Source organism: Peromyscus californicus, unplaced genomic scaffold (genome assembly GCF_007827085.1).
Source record: "Peromyscus californicus insignis strain IS unplaced genomic scaffold, ASM782708v3 Scaffold_22__1_contigs__length_63687245, whole genome shotgun sequence".
NCBI classification, from domain to species: Eukaryota; Metazoa; Chordata; class Mammalia; order Rodentia; family Cricetidae; genus Peromyscus; species Peromyscus californicus.
The window spans coordinates 8,154,778-8,177,627 of NW_026294525.1; the positions used below are offsets into that span (position 1 = coordinate 8,154,778).

At 48.0% G+C, this 22,850-nt stretch overlaps 1 protein-coding gene and 1 pseudogene across 3 annotated transcripts in view; one reads left to right on the plus strand and one right to left on the minus strand.

Annotated features, from left to right (window-relative positions):
- The window catches only part of Map3k4 (mitogen-activated protein kinase kinase kinase 4), a 95,419-nt gene that overhangs the window by 41,574 nt on the left and 30,995 nt on the right, over positions 1-22,850 (minus strand). For all 3 annotated transcript variants that reach the window (XM_052750845.1, XM_052750844.1, XM_052750843.1), the window contains exons 2-3: positions 16,648-16,838; positions 7,067-8,433 (exon numbers count right to left, since the gene is read on the minus strand). In XM_052750845.1, the coding sequence (XP_052606805.1) occupies positions 7,067-8,433; positions 16,648-16,838 (1,558 nt within the window). The remainder of the gene's footprint in view (positions 1-7,066; positions 8,434-16,647; positions 16,839-22,850) is intronic.
- LOC128118718 (protein Mis18-beta-like) lies at positions 18,789-19,388 on the plus strand (annotated as a pseudogene).

Consider the following 22,850-nt stretch of genomic DNA (forward strand, 5'->3'; position numbering starts at 1 on the left):
TGCAGCTCACTCTGCACCTGTGCACCTGTCGTCGGGGCCTGTCCTCCTTGTCACTTACGGAACCCTTCACTGTTCTCCACTCACATCCTGACCTTTCATTATTCCTTACACAGGAGCCAAGCCCAAGACACTCGGGACTCACCTGATGGCATCTAGACTGTAGCCTTAGCCAGGGTCTACGGGGACCAATGTTTGCGACAGGCACCGACTCCCCTGACCCTTTCAAGGCCGCCTTCCATCTACCAACGAAAGCCTTGGCCCAGCTCCCACCCTCCTGGATGGCCTCATCTCTCCGCAGTGCTCTCTGGCCCTCACACATGTGTCCATCATGCTGACGCTGGCCCGGGCCGCTTGCTCCTCTAGGAATTTCCCTACCTCATCCTAATTTCCAAGATTCACCTACGACACCGATCTAAGGATTTGTTGCACCCTGAAGCATGCCAACCACACTGTCCCTTGAGATCATTTTGACTGTCATCATAGAAATATCACAGTCCAATGGGGGGGGGGGGGATCAGGGCTCAAAAGTCAAAAAGGCTGGCTTTGGGTCATTTAATTGGCTCTATGGTTCTAGAAGCATTGAGGAGTCCCTCCGGCTGTTTATCTTAAAAACAGACCTGGCTGGCGATTATAGCTTAGTATAAATTACTTGCCTAGCCTCAACACATACATACATCCTCTCCCCCAATTCACTGTCCACCTTCTACAGATTAAGTAGAACAAACTGAAAGGGACTTAGAGAACCACTTGCTATGTCTCCCATCCCGCTGCTTTGGAGCGAATGCAGGCGAAGGCAGCTTAAGTCCGACCTATGCTGTATGTCCGCGACAACTTTCCAGGGCTCACTAGCTGACTTACAGTAAGCCCTGGATGCCGACTAGATGATTCGTGTCAATTACCCTCTCCAGGATGGCTCTCGGCCACCTTGGGCCATACCTGAATTCTGTGCACTCTACTTCCTAGGCTCTTTCTGTCCACCTTCTGCACTTCCTAGCTGGGTTTCCATGGCTTCTCCAGATCCTGACATCTTAACCCACTGACCTCGAGTCACCCCCTCCCCCCCATAGCTCTGTTCCCAGGCTTGGTTTGTCCTTCTAGTTGAAACTCAGTGCACAGTACCCGTGAAGACCACGCCCTCCTCACTGTATCAACTGGGAATGTCGGTGTAAGGTCTTACACTGGGTTGACTGTAGCAATCATGTGCTGGGATTCTGCACAGGTCAATCCCTGACAAATGACTCAGTCTCTTAGGAGGAGGCCTGAATGCCCACCTCTGGGGGCTGTCTGTGGCTGCCTCAGGGAGCATGTTTCTCACAACCTGCATGTCTTTCAAATGCATGCTTAGTTACTCAGCCATATCCACCACTGCACAGTTATCTGCGGGAGTTCCCTGGCAGAGCACTGTTCTGAGGAAAAGGCTGTTTATCTCCAGTTAATTCCAGGGATGCCGGGCCAACTGTTTGACCAGTAAGTTAATGATGATCACTCCCACAAGACCCACCACAATTCTTCTCTAGCTCCCCCACCAGCACCACGAAACATCTGACCCCCAGACCTATTACCAGTGAGTACCCGGTTCTCAGATCTGTTCCTGTGCTACTTAAGGATGCCATCACAAACTGAAACTTCTATGGAGCCAAGCAGGTAAGTAGACAAGGATGCACTGGATGTGGGCAGGGCTGGGGTGAACTCACTCTTATGCTGCTGGTCAGCTCCAGCCAGCAGTCTGTGTGGGAACGAGGCCCAGAACCAAGAACCCTGGTTATTAAAAGGAAACCCCCAACCCAGAGTTGCAGATAAACAATTCCCATTTAAAATATTAGCCACTAAATTAAAAAGTAGTATTATGTGTGTATATGATAGGTATATTATCTTTAAAAACGCGTTGAGACAAAAGGTTAACTCTAGGAGTCAGTACAGTATCGCCAAGGGCAGGCATGGCTTAGCCAGACTGCTGCGTTCCTATCCTGGTGCTGCTGCATACAGCGTGCGCCCTTGACCAAGTTCCTTGACCCTCCTTCTCCTCAGGTACAGGCTGCTTCTGACTCTCTCCTCTCTGTTGCTATGCTGTTACCATGGGATCCAGCTCTCCCCTAGACTTCCGTCCCTCCAATCTTACTGTGAGGTCTGATCCGGCTGGCTCACAGCTGTGAATCCATGTGGCACAGCTTCCCCCATGTAAATCTGTTTTAAAACAGAAAACCTCTAGGCAAATGAGCGAGTACGTGCTTCCAGGCTGTCACTCAAACTTCTTGTAACTTTACTTAGGAAATCAGACAGGCAAGAACTGGAGCAAACAAGTTACCCAGGGCAGCTTCCCAGTAGCGTGTGTGGCAATGAATGGCAGCGAGAGGATTACCGCAGCCTCCTGGGTACTTGCAGAACTGCACCGGGCTAGCCTGGCTACTTGTAAGGTCCACAGATTTGTTCATGTCAGTCCTGTGTTCTACACTAGAAGATTCTAACCTGCTATCCAGGACAGGCAGAGGTGGCTCTTTGGGTAATGCTGATGTGTAGCCAGGCTTGGAAACCAGGCATGTTTTAAAGTCAGATAGCTAAGGTCCCTCTAACAATCCACAACGCTGTGATTTGGAGAAGGTCACCGCCTCTCTAACCCAGTTTCCTCGGGGTAAAGCAGAGAAAGGACATTGCCTGGCACCTGGGAGGACTAAGTGGCAGCCTAGCCTCCATGCTGTGCCCACACTACACATAAAGAAAAGGCAGCCTCCTCCACGCTGTGCCCACTCTACACACAAAGAAAAGGCAGCCTCCTCGGGGTCCCGTGTTACAGGACAGACTGGCATAGCACTTAACCGCCAAAGACAAACAGTATTTTATTGGCCATTAAACATATAATTACACGATAATTTCTAACCTAAGAAAGTAATTAAGACAGTAACCAAGCACTTTCTCAGTATCTGTGGTAAGATACCAAATGCAGTCAAGTAGTGTTAATATCTAATATTCATAGGAAAAGAAATATAACCTCCCTGAGGAGCGCTAGAAAAGTGCACTACAAAAAGACAATCGCAAAGGGAAATACTTGAACTCTACGTGATGACTCTGGGTTTAGTCCCCACAAGGTAAAGGAGCAGAGTGTACCAGACATGTTGTCACCAGGAGAGGAAAAAAGCTAAAATACGGAGCAAAGAGGTGGTGTCGTGCCAGCACTACAGCAAGGGCCTGGTCTCTGCCTTAGGCAGATGGACAAGTAACCACAGACCTGAGTGCACAGGAAAGACACCCCAGCAGCCATGCCGCAGTCACTGCTGGGAAGGGCCAGGGTCACTGGACTCACGGGCAGTGTCTGCAGAAAGGTAGGCAGGCATCAAGACTGGAAGCAAGGCAGGTGAGAGGAAGCAGAGGCCCCTGAGAGCCAAGCAGGCTCCGCCACAAAGGAGCAAGAGAACCAGAGGACAAACAAGGAAGCAGCAAAGACCTCAGGCCAGTTCGAGGTGCACAGGAGGGAAGACTAAGCCTCATCCAGGTTCTCCCTCTTCCAGGAGCCTGTCCTGGCTTCGGGGAGATGCTGCCGGCTTTGTGAGTACAGGCTTCCATGCGCTTCGTGTGAAAACCTGAGAGCCTCTCAGAGAACACTCTTTGAGATCGCAAACAGGTAGCTTACACGTGAACCCTGACAAGCAACCCATCCACTAACTGGAGCGGGTCTGCAAGGCCAGGGTGTGTCCTGGGGAGGTCAGTCTGCAGCCGCAGGGAGCAACAATCGCAGAGTTCACACAGGCCGTTAACATGGGTGCTGCTCATGTTGCTAAGACAAGTGCAAGCCCTGTTACAGTGAGGCTGAGCCCTGTTACAGTGAGGCTGAGCCCTGTTACAGTGAGGCTGAGCCCTGTTACAGCTCGGAACCTTCCTAGTGTGCCATTCTTTTAAACAATAAATACAATAAAGCTTTAGAGGAAAAGTGGTTTTAGAACACGCTTCCAGAGGGTTATTAAATGTTATTGGTTACAAATAACTTAATCAAAAGGAATAAAGATATAAAGTCATACACAAGAAAAACACAAATTATCACAAATAAATGTTATTTCTTTCCTATAAAATCCTTCAATGGGATCAGCCCAGAAACCACAAAGACCGAATGCAATCACAGGCATGTTCTGCCCTGTCTGCAGCAGGGGTCAATCTGGAGGCTGCCAACACTGACGCGGGGCCACGCAGGGCCGCCCAGGCTCGCACGCTGCTGCGGGTAATAGGGCTCAGCCTCACTGTAACAGGGCTCAGCCTCACTGTAACAGGGCTCAGCCTCACTGTAACAGGGCTCAGCCTCACTGTAACAGGGCTCAGCCTCACTGTAACAGGGCTCAGCCTCACTGTAACAGGGCTCAGCCTCACTGTAATAGGACTCAGCCTCACTGCCACAGCAGCATTTCACCCCAGGCCTCAAACGCCTCCAAAGGGACCATTATTGGAAAAGATTAAAGGGAAAATAACATTGTTAAAATAAAGAGAAGTCCACACTGATTTACACTTCGCTTGGATAGAGGAAAAAAAAAAATGTAACAATAATCCTAAAAATAAAGGAGTTTGTAATCGACACATACAGGTGTTACCATATATACAACTGTCTTTTGAGGCCTCAACTACTCTGTGGGTAGACAGGAAGGCATCATTACATGCATTTCCCAGACAGAAGTCTGAGGATCAAAAAGACTGAGTCAGTGGTGAGGAGTCACTCTGGAGCCTGGGCCTGGCTACTGGACTTTAAAACTGGGCTCTGGGAGCTGCTTGCCCAAGGGCAGCAGGCAGCTCCCACAGGCCGCCCACTTCTGGTAGCTTAGCAGAGTGCAACCTTTCTGTTCCTCTTGCTCTCTCTTCTCAGCCTGCTTCCCTCACACTCTGGGCTCCTCTCTCCCCAGGCCGCTGACCTCCAAGCCAGCTTGACTCTGGTGTGGTGCGTTCCTCCCTTTTCTCTACTCCATCTTCCTTCTCTAGGCAGCTGCTGAGACTCAGGGCTGGCCTACCCTGGGGTTTTTCTTTGAAACTTTAATGAAATTGTTCTCCAGCCTTGAAAACAATTCTGGCTCTTTCCCAGAAAGACTTAGTAACATGACTAAGACAGAAAAAGCTCAGGATAAGAGTGTGCACACACACATAAGCACAAGTATGCACAGCATGTACATAGCACATGCACATAGCACACATGCATGCAGACTTCCACTTACAGGCATCGTGTTCCCGAAGCGGGGATGAACACAAACTCTTCTTCCTTTCACACCAAGTTAACCGTACCTTCACGGCCTTGCCTGTCAGTGTGGCTAGCCTCTGCTGCAGGGCTCCAGTCATACCTGCGACTCTTTGACTGACTGACACTGTAGGAACCTGACTCAAACAGGGAAGCTTCCTACTTCAGCCGTCTGCAGGTAGCTCTCCATACAGCCTTTGCCACAGTATCGCCTCAAAACTATCACTTTTTAATTAAAAATAATGATAAAAAAAATCGACCCTGCCTTGCCACACGTATCCCAACGCCTCTGTAGACAAATTCCTGAAGTACAGAATTCACCATGTGAAATCAGCAGAAAATCCTTATTTTACATCTACAGCTTTGCTCTGTGAAATCTGCACGATAAAATCTTATCACAGAGATTTGTGTATGAAAAGGAAAGAAACCTGGTTTGCTGCCTATGTGAGTGCTTGGCCTGACCGTGAGGATGCAGACACAGAGCTTGGAAAACCTGGGTTCTCCTCAGGTGTCTTCCGCCTTACGGAAATGCCTTACATCATTTTTAACTCCAAGCCAGATTATACAATAAACCGAATCTTAAAAAAATTAAAGTGGTACGTATATACACATATGGCTTCTAAAAGTGGACTCACCAATTAACCCAGGAATTTGGGATCTCAGAGGACGGAGAACTTTTGCTGTCAGCCATGTGTACATGCAAACTCAAGAGAGAAAAACTATTCATTCTGTTTTGGACTCTCTAGGTCAGTGCCCCACAATATGCCCTTCTTAATTTTATCACCCTGGACAGTAAGGAATTTCTAAAGTGTCAAGCTTTCAAAATCAAATTATAACCTGCTTCCGCCAGTGGACATTCTCCTCTCAAAAACTCCCAAAAAGGTGAAAGATGGACATAATGACCAAGTCCGTCTAGCTGCACTGAGCATGTTAGCCCTGACAAGTGGTATAGGCGTTCCTCTTTGGGGAGTTTTTATATTTCTAACTTGCATCATTTTAAATTCCAGTAACCAAAACTGGGCTTTCTACACAGTACGGTGGCTGGCTGTTTCATTTCTGGTTTGGAGATCTCTGCTGTTTGGTGGTGGTTGTTTTGCCACGCTAGAGACCAAGATCAGACCCAGGGCTTAGCATTCAGCTATCTCCCAGCCCAGAACGAGCTTTCTCAAAGAATCCAAAGAGCTAGAGATCCAGTCCAGTGGTGGAGCTCCTGCCTAACATGCACAATGCCCCTCAGGACTAGGATGGATGAATGAATGAATGAGCGAGTGAATGAATGAATGAGCGAGTGAATGAATGAGTGAAGAGATCCAGCCCAGTGGTGGAGCTCCTGCCTAACATGCACAAGGCCCCTCAGGACTAAGATGAATGAATGAATGAATGAATTAATGAGCGGGTGAATGAATGAGTGAAGAGATCCAGCACAGTGGTGGAGCTCCTGCTAACATGCACAAAGCCCCTCAGGACTAGGATGAATGAATGAGTGAATGAATGGCTGATCTGTGACTCTGGAGGCCATTTGGAAATATCTGTCTATGACGCCAACTTTATTACTGACTCAGCTGCACCTTGTGGTCACCCAGGACCAGCTCCACACTTTACACCTAGTTCACCGTTCTCCAGATGCTATTTATATGGTTGTGTCTTCTATCCACATACCACCTTGTCCTCCGTTCATTAAACCCGGATGAGCTGTTCATAGATTCCCCTTACCATAGTACTTTATGGCAACATTTATATATGCAACTCATATCTGCCATTTGTGCCTTGTCATGGCGAGACTGTTCAAGCCCATGTGATCAACCTACACAGTAAGTGGGGTTACAGCCGTGCCGTCAGGGCGCAGCACCCGCCAAAACCTACCTCCACTGGATGGTCGCTCTTGAGCAGAGCTACGCGGGCCCTCTGCAGCGAGCCATGCATCAGCTTGTGAAGCCGCACAATCAGCTTCCTCAGCCCCATCTGCTTCAGCGCTTTGTCCACGAACGGTCTATAAATAGAAGTCAGACAATGCCTGCGAGAGCCGGTTTCGGGGCCACGGTCCGCGGCTCCCCAGCCCACAGAGTCCTCCTCGGACTCGCGCCTCTCCAGTCTCCTGGCTGCGCAGTCCTGTGAGTGGGCGTCCAAGAAGCTGTCCGTGGACGGCCTGAGCTCGGGAACCCTCGGCGGACTGGGGGTTCGCTCTCCGTCGCTCTCCTCTGCTCCGCTCTCCAGCTCTCGCAGCTCCCCCTCTGTGTCCTCACCCTCGTCTTCTGGCTCGTGGCCTTTGGATGTCCGAGGGGAAGGGATTTCAAACACTGGCCAGCCAATGTCTGACAAGTTCTTGATTCCCAGAACAGTGCCCATAATCCTCAACTTCTGATTTAAATCTTTCGTGATGTTCAGCCACAGACAGAGCGCCTGCACCCTGTCCTCAAAGTCCTTCGCGGCGTATCTCTCATAGTCCTTCTGCAGAGCCTGCAGCGACGGATAAAGTGCTTCGATGTACTCCAGCAGCTCCATTATCCGCTTCACCTGCTCAAACGAGACCCTTTGGCGCTGGAGGTGCTCGTGGTACGTGGAACAGCCCGTACTGTTCGCCCCGTGAGGGGTTCTGCACGGCCCTTCTCTGGAAGGGCCATTGAAACCAGCTCCATTTCTAGTGAAGGCGATGCTCCCATAATTAACTTTGAACGTGAGGATTTCATTGATAATATCCGGGATGGCTTGGCGAGCCGTGTATAAAAAGAGGTCCTGGTCGTTGATGGTGCGACCTGCGTGCCAGGCCTGGAGTTCTAACCAGATCAGTTCGTTCGATCGGTTGAACCAGAAAGCAGCCGTGTTTTCTTGTCCCCTCTGCTCCCTATCCTTCTTCTTCGAGACTGAGGTAAGCTTGAGCAAAAGGCGCAGTGTTTCAAAGAACTTCAAGCGATCCGCTGGGCAGTCACTCCGGGAAGTCTGCCGGGCAGTTCTGGCTATAGGCATGGGCATAGAGACCGGCAGCTTGGTGTTGCTGCAGCCGAGGCTGAGGTAAGGCTTATTGAGATCCACATCTGGAATCGATTTTTTTGGCAAAGACCCGGCCACCGAGTCCAACATGAAGGAGCACTGTGCGCTCTTCTTGTGGTCTCGCTCTGTTGTTCGCAGAGCGGCTCGGATCTTCTTCTCCTGCTTGTAACTGTATTCTTCCACGGGCTCCACCCCCTTCCCCGCATCTTTATGTGCAGATTGATTTGGTGTGTTCATTTTTTCTATTGAAAAGAAAACAAAATCAACAGTGTAAAGCTCTAAAATCTGAAGCTGGTCACTGTTTTAAACCAAACTGATACTCACATGCATTTACACTCAGGCTATCACTGTGAGAAATGCAAGTTCCATAGGCTGAAACTGGAAAGTAATCAACACACACTCTGTAATTATTTTAATGATTGTCTTCCTTTTTCTTACTATATACTTGTGTTTTTTTATACTCACAACCACTGAACAAACTGTCACATTCAACACTACAAGATGTACTGAACCCCTCAATTTGATGTAACCACCTTCAACTTTAAGAAGGGGGAATGGCAAGGGAAATGTGACAGAGACTGGGTTCAAGAGAACAGCCAATCCCTGCCTTAGTCTTAACACAAGCAGAAATGATAGAGATTTCCAAGAGTTCTATGAGTTCAAGGCCAGCCTGGTCTATTTAGTGAGTTCCAATCCAGCCAAGGCTGTGTGATGAGACTCTGCCTCCAAAAAAACAAACAAATTAAGTGATCACATTTTGGATAGTGGTAATCTTGACTTACTTTAGCAGTTATGATTCTGATAAGGTATGAACAATGATCAGCCAAATGTATGTTACTTCTTAGGGCTGGTTTAAGAAAAAGTCAAACTATCCTTAAATTTGTTTCCTTTAGAATTAACAGAAGGAAGGAAGCAAATTTATTTTATAGTTTAAGTACGCTAAATAGGAATTTCAACCAGATGAGGCAGCAACCATGATGTCATGGGCGGCATGTCCCTCACAGTAGGAATCACACTAGTACCCTTGCTGAAGGCTTTCTAAGTCAGTGGTCTGTTCCTGGCCAACACCAAGAAGAGACTGTAGCTCCAGCAACGGGTTTGCGTTTGCTGCCTATCCTTTATACAGGGGTGTAACACATCTCGGGATGAGCCACTCTGAGAAGAAACTTCTCAGGTGTGTGACAAATTCTAGGTTGGTACTTCATTTTTTAAAAGATTTATTATTCTTTTATTTATATGCTATACATGTGTATGCACACGTGTGCAGGTGCCTGAAGAGTCCAGAAGAGAGCGTCAGATCACCAGAACAGGGTTAAAGGGAGCTTGTCTGACATGGTGCTGGGAACGGAACTCCCACCTTTGGAAGAGAAGCCAGCATTACCCAGTGAGCCATCTCTCCGCCCAGGTCAGTGCTGCTTAGTTGTTAGAGCATGCAGTGTGGGCGGAGACTACAGACTGGTTCCAACAGTGTTCACAATTACCATAAAGGTCCATTCACCGTCCAGGGCTGCAGTCGCCATGACAGTGACACAGAGGACAACACAGACGCGGATTCCTTCTTCTGTCCTTCGCGTTTCCCTCAAAGCTGTATTTCCTTAAACACTGCTGCTTCAAGCTGTGGTGTGCACACTTTCGTGTGTTTAGACACACACTGTGTCTACACATGGTGTTTACATTTGACCTCCCTTTCCCAAGAAATTTCACCCTACCTTTATGTATTTAACTGCAATCATCAATTCCCGTAGGAAACACATACTATTAAGAACAAGCAAATTTAAACAGCTAAAGCAGGCTAGCAGAAACTCAAAACATTAATAATGTAGAAAATACAACAAACAAGGCTTGCACACACACTGCTAAAAGGAAAAGCAAGAACAGTTCTACTGAGCAACAGCCTGGGCACTACTTACCAACTTTTAAACACACACACTTTCCAATACAGCAGATCCACTACGAAGTAGCTAACCTCCAAAAATAACTCCACATGTGTACAAGGACACAGATGAGATGTTTTTCACAACAGCAGTGCTTATTTGAAAATATGGGAGAAAGCCCATAAGGAAAATGGTTTTAAAGAAAGCATGAGTTTAAATGTGCGGACAAGAACGGCAGTCACCCACCACACAAGCAGGAAACAGAAGCCTTCGCCCACACTGCCTGCTCTAACAACTAAGTTTTGAAATCCTCTTGACAGTGCAGCTCTACAAAGCAGAGCGCCCGCTCGCCCCCTAGGACGCAGTGCTCTTCTCAGTACCAGTGTCTCCCCTCGGATGTCTCCTGTTTGAGTTTACCATTCCAACACATTACTGATAGAAATCCATAGGGACTCAGCACTATTGCGATTCCACCAAATAACTTCAGTAAAAGACAGCCTTCTAATCCCACATATGTACCAGAGTGCTATAGATCTCCAGAACCTGAACTTAGAATTCCTAAAATCAAGCCTACAGCGTAAGTTGCCTCACTCTGAGCCCAACATAATACTTCAAAATCACATCTATAACAATGACTTCATTGCACAAGATACAGTCCTTGTGATGACACGCCCCCTCCTGAACTCTGCTCTCCGTGACCCTCTGGGGCTTTACACTCCCACATTTTTGGCATTTATGAAGAAGTGCCAGAGGAAACAAAAGACAGCAAGACGGCATGCCAATTCCCCAGAACTTCACAGGGAGGCATGCAGGGCTAAGTCTCCTAAGACAGCTAAGGAACCAAACCTCTGGGTACCAGGCCCTGTGCAGTCCCTCCCACAGCGTGTGGCTGGCACCACACAAGCGGAAATGCAACAGAAAAGATGCTCCAAGACTTCCAGGCGGCATCTCAGGAAGCCTCAGAACTAATACACTAGACTCTCAAAACCCTTGCTCTGAGAGAAGCCACATGCCATGGGAGAGGACACACTGCACACGCCAGACACAGTGGAAACTACACAGATGTGTAAACTACCACACAGGAAGAAAACAGGGTCTGCCGACTGTCGCCTGGTTTTGCCATCTCAGCTCAGATCCAGACATGAAAGCAAGGGAACCACCTGAGACATCTGAGACGCGGCAGATGCCACATGGAGAAGGGCCGAGGGCTTAGGGTCTGGGCCCTGGCCAAGGAATATTTCCAGCCAATGGAACTGCTCCAGCTAAGGCTCCAGACACCGTGGGCAGATGACCTCCTACGATGCCTAAATATCTGCATGACAGAATTGTGAGCAATGAACAGACACGCTGTCATCCAGAGTCTCCAGGTGGTTTATAGAGGGCAGTAGATAACCAGAATAACGGAAATCTCATCGGGGACCTATTTGTCCAAAAGGTGGGTCCAACTCTGACCACAGTCCTAAAGTTAACAGTGTGACTCACAGAGCCGCTGCAAAGCAGGAATAATGCCCCAGTTCACAGACCTTGGGGAGCTCTGAAAAGAAATCTGAGCAATCTGATTAATTCTAAGAAGCTCTTCAAAATACTGAGGGACCAACAGATTATTATGACTCACGCGTGAGTCTGCAATCATGGTCTCCCTGACTCAGCCAGGTCACAGCACAAATATCACTTGTTCAGAAGTCTTCCAGTGGGCCTTCTCGATGCCCCTCCCTGAACCCTGGGTGACCTCGTGTACCCGGCCATACTAGCATGCCGCCTCTGGGTTGTGGGCTCCCTGCAGAAGATGGGAGCATGTCTTATCCATCTTCTAAAAGAGAGTGTGTCTGTGGAGTCGATGGAAAGAATGAAGGAGACACACGGACAGACAGGAGGAAAGGGAGCGGGAGAGAGGAAGACTAGACAGCTGCAGCAGACAGTGAGAAGAGGGGACGCATTCAGGAAGAGAGACGCAGGCAGGGGAGCCATGTGACCACACACAGCCAATCCCAGTCTGCCAGCCCTGAAACGGGGGCTGCCGATTAATTCGAAAACATGAACAATGTGAGAACTGAATTTTACTTGAAGATTTAAGGCAAAGAGAAAAGAAAGTGTTACGGAGAAACGTTTTAGTTTGAAGTAATAACAGTGACAGGCACCACATGACCCTCAGCACACTGTAAAAACTAACTGTACAGAGAATGACAGCCAGTGGTCGCACACCCAGAAAGTCCCAGAGCCAGACGGGAATCCTGGCAACCTGGCTCCTGTGTGTGCACTCTCGTGCACACTACACACCACACAGCACCTATGTCTGCACTCTCGTGCACACTACACACCACACAGCACCTGTGTCTGCACTCTCGTGCACACTACACACCACAGTGAACCTGTGTGTGCACTCTCGTGCACACTACACACCACAGTGCACCTGTGTGTGCACTCTCGTGCACACTACACACCACACAGCACCTATGTTTGGACTCTCATGCACACTACACACCACACAGCTCCTGTGTCTGCACTCTCGTGCACACTACACACCACACAGCACCTGTGTTTGCACTCTCGTGTACACTACACACCACACAGCACCTATGTTTGGACTCTCATGCACACTACACACCACACAGCTCCTGTGTCTGCACTCTCGTGCACACTACACACCACACAGCACCTGTGTTTGCACTCTCGTGCACACTACACACCACACAGCACCTATGTTTGCACTCTTGTGCACACTACACACCACACAGCACCTGTATCTGCACTCTCGTGCACACTACACACCACACAGCACCTGTGTTTGCACTCTTGTGCACACTACACACCACACAGCACCTGTGTGTGCACTCTCGTGCACACTACACACCACACAGCACCTGTGTTTGCACTCTCGTGCACACTACACACCACACAGCACCTGTGTCTGGACTCTTGTGCACACTACACACCACACAGCACCTGTGTTTGGACTCTCATGCACACTACACACCACACAGCACCTGTGTTTGCACTCTCGTGCACACTACACACCACACAGCACCTGTGTCTGGACTCTTGTGCACACTACACACCACACAGCACCTGTGTTTGGACTCTCATGCACAATACACACCACACAGCACCTGTGTTTGCACTCTCGTGCACACTACACACCACACAGCACCTGTGTCTGGACTCTCGTGCACACTACACACCACACAGCACCTGTGTTTGCACTCTTGTGCACACTACACACCACACAGCACCTGTGTTTGCACTCTCGTGCACACTACACACCACACAGCACCTGTGTCTGGACTCTCATGCACACTACACACCACAGTGCACCTGTGTTTGCACTCTCGTGCACACTACACACCACACAGCACCTATGTTTGCACTCTTGTGCACACTACACATCACACAGCACCTGTGTCTGGACTCTCGCGCACACTACACACCACACAGCTAAGTTTTGAGCGCAAATGAGTTCTGCGGAGCTACTGCACTGTTCCAATACAAAGGCCACAATGATTATAACGGCCCACTTGCCCCAGATGGATGCCTTGTTACATCCGTTCTTGGCATTTATGAACAAAATTTCTGACAACAAATACTTCACAGGCTCGCACACGTGAAGCTGCTTTCTAACACACCCACAGGAGCATTTGAAACAGAAACCAGAGGTCAGACAAACGACAGATGACACAGCAGGTCCGGTCCAGAAGCCAGAGCACAGGCCACTCTGAGGCCCAAGCAGCTCACCAAGCACTGAGCACAGAAGCCGGTTGTCAACAGTGAGCGGTGCAAAGACACACGGGCAGACAACGGGCTGATGCGCTCCGAAGAGCTCGTTTCCCCTACAGTGCCAGTGATTCTTCTGTTTGGGTTTCTAAGCTGCACAAGCAGTATTAATCCTCTGCAGCAAGAGAGAAGTTACTAAGGATTCCCAGGTTCCTGGACAGGGATTGGACAGCTGTGACTCCAAAGGCCCAAGAGAACCAGCTGCTTCATTTGAAGCACATACAGAAGACACGTAGGAGACAAGGACCCCTTCCATCCCTCAAACGTGACAACTTTATGAAACGTAACTCTAAGCAGCTGAGGAGGAAAAGTGACAGGCCCTCCTTTCCAGCCATTTTCTATTCAGCAGGACAGGAGCGGAGAGCAGTCACATAAACCCAACTGGTGCCTTTGGTTACACTCACTGTCACACGTCTGGAGATAAGGTCCAAACTGATTCCATGAGAATTAGTGGCAAAATCGGGTCTTCTGCTTGGAATCCCCAAGTCTCAGTTTCCTAGTGTGTAAAATGGGGAGCTGATACTCCCCACGCCTGTGCTGAGCAGCACGGCCCAGCTGTACCACCAGCACGCAAACGCGGACTCAGCGGCGGCTGCCCCTTCTCTGACACTCTGTTTTAGGTCAGAAACCTCAATGGGCATGGGAGAGATTTCTCTGAGAAAATGGACAGAGACAGACACACTCCAGGTCATAAATTTGAACACAAAGTTTTAACTTTAACACATTAAATTTGAACTTTAACACAAACTTTAACGCATTAGTTTCTAAACTGTAGCTACAGCAAACATTCTACTATAATAAAACATTTTAAAAGAAGGTTGAAAATTAACTATTGGTAAGAAAATCATTGAGCAGGGAGTGAGGAATGGCACATATTTAATTCCAGCCCTTGGAGGCAGAGAGGAGACGTGAGCGAGGAAAAGAAAAAGCTGGCTAAGGACAGGGAGAGAAGAAATTACCTAGAGGTCAACGGGGTGAAACCCTCAGCCGAGGTGAAAAGGGACCGAAATCTTGGGCAACACTATAGGTTTTAAGAAGCCATAGGATCCAACTTGAGAAAAGTGGTTTGCTGAACTGAACAGAAAACTCGACAACCCCAAGGTTTCAGTGGCTGAGCTGGTAGGCCGTACGCAGAACACAGTGAGGCCGCATCTTGGCATAGTTCCGCTCACCCACCTTTAGAAAGGGCAGTTAGGATGAGCTGAGGAAGGAGGAGGACAAAGAGCCATGGTGTCAGCTTCTAGGGACAGGACATAGCTGGGCTCTGAGATCCTACATAAAGAGGAAGGGAAAGAATAGGTTCCCTCAGGGGATCCCAGAGCTGGGGTTCCATCTGGGTTTCCTCCATGGTCTCAGGTATGGGGTACTGTGGTGATATATTGTGTCCCTCAATATATTGTGTACCTTAATAAAACTTACCTGGGGTCAGAGAACAGAACAGCCACTGGATTAGACATAGAGACCAGACAGTGGTGGCACACACCCTTAATCCTAGCATTCTGGAGATCCACTCAGATCTGTGAGTTCAAGGCCACACTAGGAACACAGCCAGGTGTAGTGGCACACGCCTTTAATCTCATGCCTTTGCTTGGGAAGAACACACACCTTTAATCTCAGGAAGTGATGGTAGGAAGCAGAAAGATATATTATAAGGTGTGAGGACCAGGAACCAGTCTTTTAAACTTTTAGGCTTTTAGACAGTTCAGCTGAGATCCCTTCCAGGTGAGGACTCAAGAGGCTTTCAGTCTGAGGATTCGTAGAAACAGAATCAGCTGAGGAGTTGGCGAGGCGAGGTTGGCTATGGCTTGTTCTGCTTCTCTGATCTTTCAGCGTTCACCCCAATACTTGGCTCTGGTTTTTTATTAATAAGACCTTTTAAGATTCGTCTTACAGGATACGATTCAGTTTCCTGTGTGGTTCCCGAATCTGGGGTGCCATCTAGGTTGCCTCTGTGGCTTCTGGATTTGAGGGTCCCATCTAGCAGCTGCTTAGCAAGTGTTGTGGTTTGAAAGAAAATGACTCCCATAGAGAGTGGCACTATTAGAAGGTGTGGTGCTGTTGGAGTAGTCTTATTGGAGGAAGTGTGTCATTGTAGGGGTGGGCCTTGAGGTCTCTTATGTTCAAGCTACATCCAGTATCACAGTTCACTTCCTGTTGCCTGAGGATCAGGATGTAGAACCCTCAGCTCCTTCTCCAGTAGCACTACGTCTGCCTGCACACCACCATGTCCCACCACGATAACGGACTAAACCTCTGAAACTGTAAGCCACCCCAATTAAATGTTTTCCTTTATAAGTGATGTCTTCTCACAGTCATAGAAACCCTAACTAAGACAGCAAGCAAGATTCCCTACATGCTGTCACTGGCAGAAGACAGAGGCTCTGGATAGTTCCAGAATTCAGGGAACCACAGGTTGGCTGTCTCCTCCCAAATGCCCCATACACCACTGCTGGAGAGAAGAACTTGGAAACCCCAAGCAGGAGATAAAAGGAGTGAGTGCAGGCCATCAGTGTAGACTCCAGCCACGTTGGGTTTGCAGGCTGGAAAACAGCTGGCCTCCTTCACAGCCTCAGAAGGCCCGTATCACTGGCTTCCACCACAACCCAGGACAGAGCTTCCTCTACTGGCTCCTCACCCGTCCCTCCACTGGTAAGAGTTCAAAACAACAAACCCTACAGCCAACACTGGGGTAAAATGTCAAACAAAGCAGTCATTAACACTGCCGAAAAGACTGGTCAATCGATGCAGTCACATAAAGGTGATGCCCTGCCCCTCACACGCCCTCTCACAAGCACCTGTAAGTCCCAGGCTCACCTTTCAAATTGGCCCGGCTGGCCAGCCTCCCCACGCTGTTCCTCTGGTGCTTGGTTGACAGGCGTTTCATCTGCCGTGGCGTGCTTGGGGGTGAGGTGCTGTAGAGGTTTTCTGTGTTCGCTTCATCAGAAAAGTCCTCTGGGTCAGATTCCAGACTCTTGCAAGCCGACTCTCCCAACATGCACTCCGGCCTACGAGAAAATAGATAGAGAGCGAGCTGGTTAGTAACATAGGAACTGCAGTCACTGCTTTCTCTGAGAACGCTGCAAATGTCTCCACCTGCATTTCCTCAGCATCGCAATCCTTCAGTTTCCACTGTGGAAACTGCACTTCCCACCTCAAGGGAGCAGAGACAGCGGGTGTGGCCACACTTAACCGTACCCTGTCAGGTGCCCGCATTGGCACAATCCGTGTGCCGTTTCTGAAGCCTCTGGGGCTCTTTCTAGCTGACTGGGCTTCAAACTCAAAACTACAAATTAAAGAGAAAACAGCAGAAGACTAGAAGTTACAAATCAGACCGAGCTAAAAATAGACCTGGGCATCAACTCTGGCAAGCGGACAATGAGGGGGCGAGCACAGTCCCGCCCTGGACTCCAGGGCCGCAGCCGACTCTTCCTGAAGGGCACAGGCAGCATTTCCCGTGGCCACCCGGGGGGGCAGAGTGCTGGCACAGGGCAGCATCCAGAAAACACTCCAGACCCACCGACCACACTGAACCACCTAAAAAGAGTTACGACAGTAAACCTCGTTATCCATTATCCATGTTCTAATTTGTCAAAAATGTTGTATGAAATTCCCAAAGAATAAAAATGTAGTTAAAAAGTCTCCAACAAAAAGAAATAAAAGGGAGGGATGGGGTCAAGTGGGTGAAGTGGGGAGGCGGCAGCAGCAACAGCAAGGAGGAATTCCCTTCTCTTCCTGAAGGATGCATTGCTTCCACGACTTATTTCCTGAAAACGCTGCCTGCCGTCCTCTAGCCAGACAATTCTCAAGCAATATCACTATCTTCATAAATTTCCTTTTCTGTCAGACTCACACGGTAAAATCCAGTCACACCAAGCGAGAGCAAATCTAACTCTAAAACCTCAAAACAGGAGTAACAGCAACTAATGTTTCCCATATATACATCACAACAGCCCATCTCATTCTGAACACTGTTCATAAAATAAACTCCATATATACCTAAAACACAACTCCAAAACTGTATCCAATGCAGTGTTCTTTCTGGCAACTTTTGTCACAATATACAATCAATGCTAATCCAAACTCACAAGGAAATGAGAAAAACAAAACGAAACACCCAAGATGTGTGACATCATCATTATTAAAGTAGCAAAGTCAAAACAAAAGCTATCTTCTGAAGAGTAGGAATTTGGGGTTCGGGGGATGGCTCAGCAGGTAAAGTGCTTACCGCACAAGAGGACCCGAGTTCAGAGCCCCAGCACCCACGAGGAAAGTCTGGCATGGTGGCACATGCCTGTATTTCCTGGCATGGGAGAAGCCGGTGAATGAGGGAAATCACTGGGCAGGTGGGCTGGCAGAAATTGTGAGCCCCAGGTTCAGTGAGAGACCCTGTCTCAAAAACTAAAGTAAAAAGCAACCAAGGAAGAAGATATCATGTCAGCTCGTCTCTATAAACATGCTCATGTGCTAGCAGGTGTGTACACGTGTACACACACACACACACACACACACCCCACAGAAGTTCTACAGAACTACACAGTGTGCCAGGTGTGGTGGTTAACATCTCGAGTCCCAGCTCTGGGAGGCAGAGGCGCACAGCTCTAAGTTCAAGGCCAGCCCGGGTTTCACAGAAAGACTCGTGTCAAATCAACAGGGTGGTGGGCTGGAGATGGTTCAGCAGTTAAGAGCACGTGTTCTGGCAAAGGATCTGGATTCAATTCCCAAAACCCACATGGTGACTTACAAGCATCCCTAACTCCAGTTCCAGGGGATCTGATGCCTTCCTCTGACCTCTCAGGCACCAGACACTCACATGGTATATATACATCCATGCAGGCAAAACACTCGCACGCATAAAATAATTTTTTTAAAAAAAATTACACAAATTTCCAGTAATGAAATTTATTTTTTAATTCCATGAGTGGCCAGCTTGGATACTTCCTGCAGTGACTTGTGACATGCCTTCTTTTTCTTTTACTACTTCCATGGAGTGGGACACTCAGGTAGTGGAAGGGTCCTCCTCCCCTCTTGGGCCCTTGGAGCCGGGGTGACGGCATCATCCATTCCCTTCCGGCTGCCAGCATGGGTGCAACAGGAGAGGTTCACGTTGCTCCTGCATTGCCACGCAGCACTCAGACACAGCGCTCCTCACCTGGGACCTGTCTAGGTCCCTCTAGCTGTGGCCTTCTCCAGAGTCACCATGTCATTTTGGAAGAGCCCTTTCTGGTTGTCACAGAAGGGTCTCTCAAATGCATCACATACAACCTCTGCTTCTGTAATTTCTGTGGGAGTCACATCAGTTCCCATCCATACTCCACCCATGCTGCTCTGGCTGCCGTAAGGGGTCACACTTCTGCCTCTCCTGTGATAAAATGGTGTGCGGTCTCTTAACAACAAAGGCCAGAATAAATGTGACCGAGATGGATGCTCATGACGTACTTCTACCAAAAACAATTGCAGAGCTGAAAGAGAAGACAAAGTTCATGCATACTCAATTAAACTCACTGGTGAGAATTCTGAAGGAAATGACTCCTGATCAATCTAACCAAGAACACTGAAGCAGCAAGGGATTAGAAACAGTAACCACAGCCATGGAGAGAATTAAATGAATTAAAGAATACACCTAACCCAAACAAACTGTTACCCCCACTGAAGAAAAAAAATGAAATTGAATGCTATCCTATGGATATTAATCCCAGGTGGTATAAAGATCTACATGTCAAATGTGAAAACAGAAAGCTTCTAAACAGAACCCCATTGTCTCATTAGACAGAAAATCCTCATTATCTCACAGGAGAAGAAAATTTCTTAAGGTAAGCATTCATCAACTGAAGAAGACATCAGTACTTTAAGACAACAGAGTGAGTCACTGGGCCAAACAGAAGATGTGGACACACCAGCAGAATTCTCACTGGTGAAGACTAGTCCAGTCCTCGATGTCTGTGTCCCTTACATGGGTTTCTGTTAAACGAAACAAATCAATGTTTCATGTCATTTTGGTATCTAATGGGGAAGGAAATAAACCATAAGCACTTAAACAGGAGGTCTAATGTAATAAACAATGTGCTTAGCACACAGTTAGTGCTCAATGAAAACCAGCTGTTGCCATGGACACAGTGGTACATACTTGTAATACTAATGTACTGGAGACTGAGGCAGAAGGCAAGCCTGGACTACAGAGTGAGATCTGTCTGTTCTATGTTAGCCAAAGGAGCCTGATATTTCATATTTAAGACTCTTAACTGACTCGTGAGGATACATCAAGAATCTATAATATCTGCCTTTGTTCACATACACTTTAAGATGTTTGCACCCTGTCACGGAAGGGGTAGGACCATGAGGGCCCTTCATTCCCTGAGGCTCTGTGCAGTGATGGCTGATGGGGCCGAAAGAGACATCTCCTTCAGTGGTGTAGCCACCGGTGGGATGCCCACGCTCACATAGGTTGTAGCCACCGGTGGGATGCCCACGTTCACATAGGTTGTAGCCACCGGTGAGATGCCCACACTCACATAGGTTGTAGCCACCGGTGAGATGCCCACACTCACATAGGTTGTAGCCACCGGTGAGATGCCCACGTTCACATAGGTTGTAGCCACCGGTGGGATGCCCACGCTCACATAGGTTGTAGCCACCGGTGGGATGCCCACGCTCACATAGGTTGTAGCCACCGGTGAGATGCCCACACTCACATAGGTTGTAGCCACCGGTGAGGTACCCATGCTCGCATAGGTAACCCTAATGATTGAAACTCACTGGGTCACACAAAAGACACGAAAGCCAAGGAAGGGCTGTGGGAAAAAGGAAACTATCAGGGGGCCAGGGGCTGGGGAAAGGATGTGCATGGAATCAAGATACAGTAATGTGTACAAAAATGTCATAAAATCTACTGTAATTAATATATGTTAATAAAAACTTTTTTAAAGATTAATAAATTCCATCAGCAAGTAAAAACTGATTTTTGAAGTCACTGTACTTTTACCAGACCACCTTAGGTCTTTCATGAAAATGCCTACAGAGTCCCAAACACAATAATGCCCCGAACTATCATCAAATTTAGAAATATGTTTCTAAGGCACCTGCCTATTCACTAGGCTATCATTTAAGTCTCCTAAAGTAATACAACAAATAGTTTCCTTTATGTATTAACTTAAAAACTTTTATTTCCACTTTTGTGTTCACTGTAAAATAGCCGATTTGGGTGGTTAAAGGTCATAGCTACACATCCCAAGGTAATTTCTTTCTTGTCCACATTTCAGTGGTTAACAGCAATGGTTCTGGGATGTCACAGCGCACAGCGGCTCATTGGTACAGAGGTGGCCACCTAGTATGCACAACTAGGTGGGTTCTGGGTTCAACCCCAACTACGAAAACATCACTGAGTGAGGTAATCCAGACGGGGGGGAGGGGGAGGGAGACGTTTTCGCCCATTAACAGGTGTTAGTTTTGAATATTTAGATCTATGCATCTCATCTGGAATACCCACAGAGGAGGAAAGAGAACGGAACAGGGGATGGTAAATGGGGAGAGGGACAGCAGGCGAAAGCAGAAAGGGACACGTGGGGAAACTAACACTAGAAAACTACGACTGCAGAAGCTTCCTAAAATATCAACAGTTACAACCCAAAAAGAACTTAGATGCAGTCACCCTGTATGGAGCAACAATGCCCTACTAGACAGCACATTACAGGCTAACAGATAAAAAGGCCAATGTCAAGAATGGGCTACTGCTACTGGAGGTGTTGGCCAGTGAGGTCCCATAGACCCCCAAACATCACAGACGACTGCCACTACTCTTGGTTATCTTCCAAAATTTGATAGTAAGACCCTACTGCTGAAATCACCAAATACTTGAGTCATAGAACATGAGCTATCGAGCTGTTATTGACTGAGAAGCTTCATCCCTATGGGCTAGGTTTTCACAGTAGTGAATGGTACTATATACACTACTGGAGAAAAGAGTCATCAACCTTATCCTGCTGTGAACTCTGTGACCTACAATAATGACCAGTCTGGCAAGGTACGCCCGCTGGTACAACAACTGGTACAACAGTGGCTCAGATGTCACGGGAGTGACCGACCACTGTCTCACTGGATTCGAGGCCTGATGCACAAGATGGAACCCAGACCTGGCACAGTGACTGAGACAGGTCACAGCCTCAGGAAAGAATCTACTACAACTGCCCTGCTAACAGGACATGACTTCTCATTACATACATCTATGAGTGCATCCGTCAACCCTCATGGAGAAGATCCTTTGTGCAGTAGATTAACACTGAGATGGACAACTGGCCAAGATGCAAAGTGTTACGAGGCCGTAGAGTGCTCAGCCCTAAATGAGACATCTATATCACACCCTTCCTCCTCCCCAGGCTCAAGGATCTTGGTGAAAGAGGGAGCAGAGTGTAAGAGCCAAAGGTAGTGGATGCTTTAAAGGAAACTTTCCTAAACACAACAGGGCAGTCGGAACAGCATGCAGAAAGACCTGTACAGGCTTCCGCCAGACAAAACCCCGGCATGGAGAGGAGAGGTGCGCATCAAGTCCTAGCCCTAGCTGAGGAGCTGTTGGCAACGGAGATCTGCTGGGAGAGGAAGAAACAGTTTTCTCGAAGGGTGTGACTCTGGTACATCTAACATACTCCAGTAGATGGTTCCACACCTAAAAATATACGAGTCGCACAAACGAAACTTGGTGGGTGTTCCAGAAATGAGAACACGAAGTTGGGTGTGTATGAAATGGGAGGTAGATGTAGGAGAAGGTGGGGGAGAGGACGAAAATGTTCTCCTGAAGAAGTAATGAAAATATTTTTAAGTGGTTCTAGAATCACTGTCAGTGTGGGATTTGTGGACCTATGGATGAACTTACAGCCAAATGCTGGTTGTGCTGCTACAGAGCTGTGTGGAACTTAGATGGCTATTTTAAAGCCTCTCTTGTACCTTTATAAAACAAAGATGATCCTCAGACTGTCGCTCTGAGGAATAAAGCCAATGTGTTGGATGACGTGAGTGTCACTGAATGG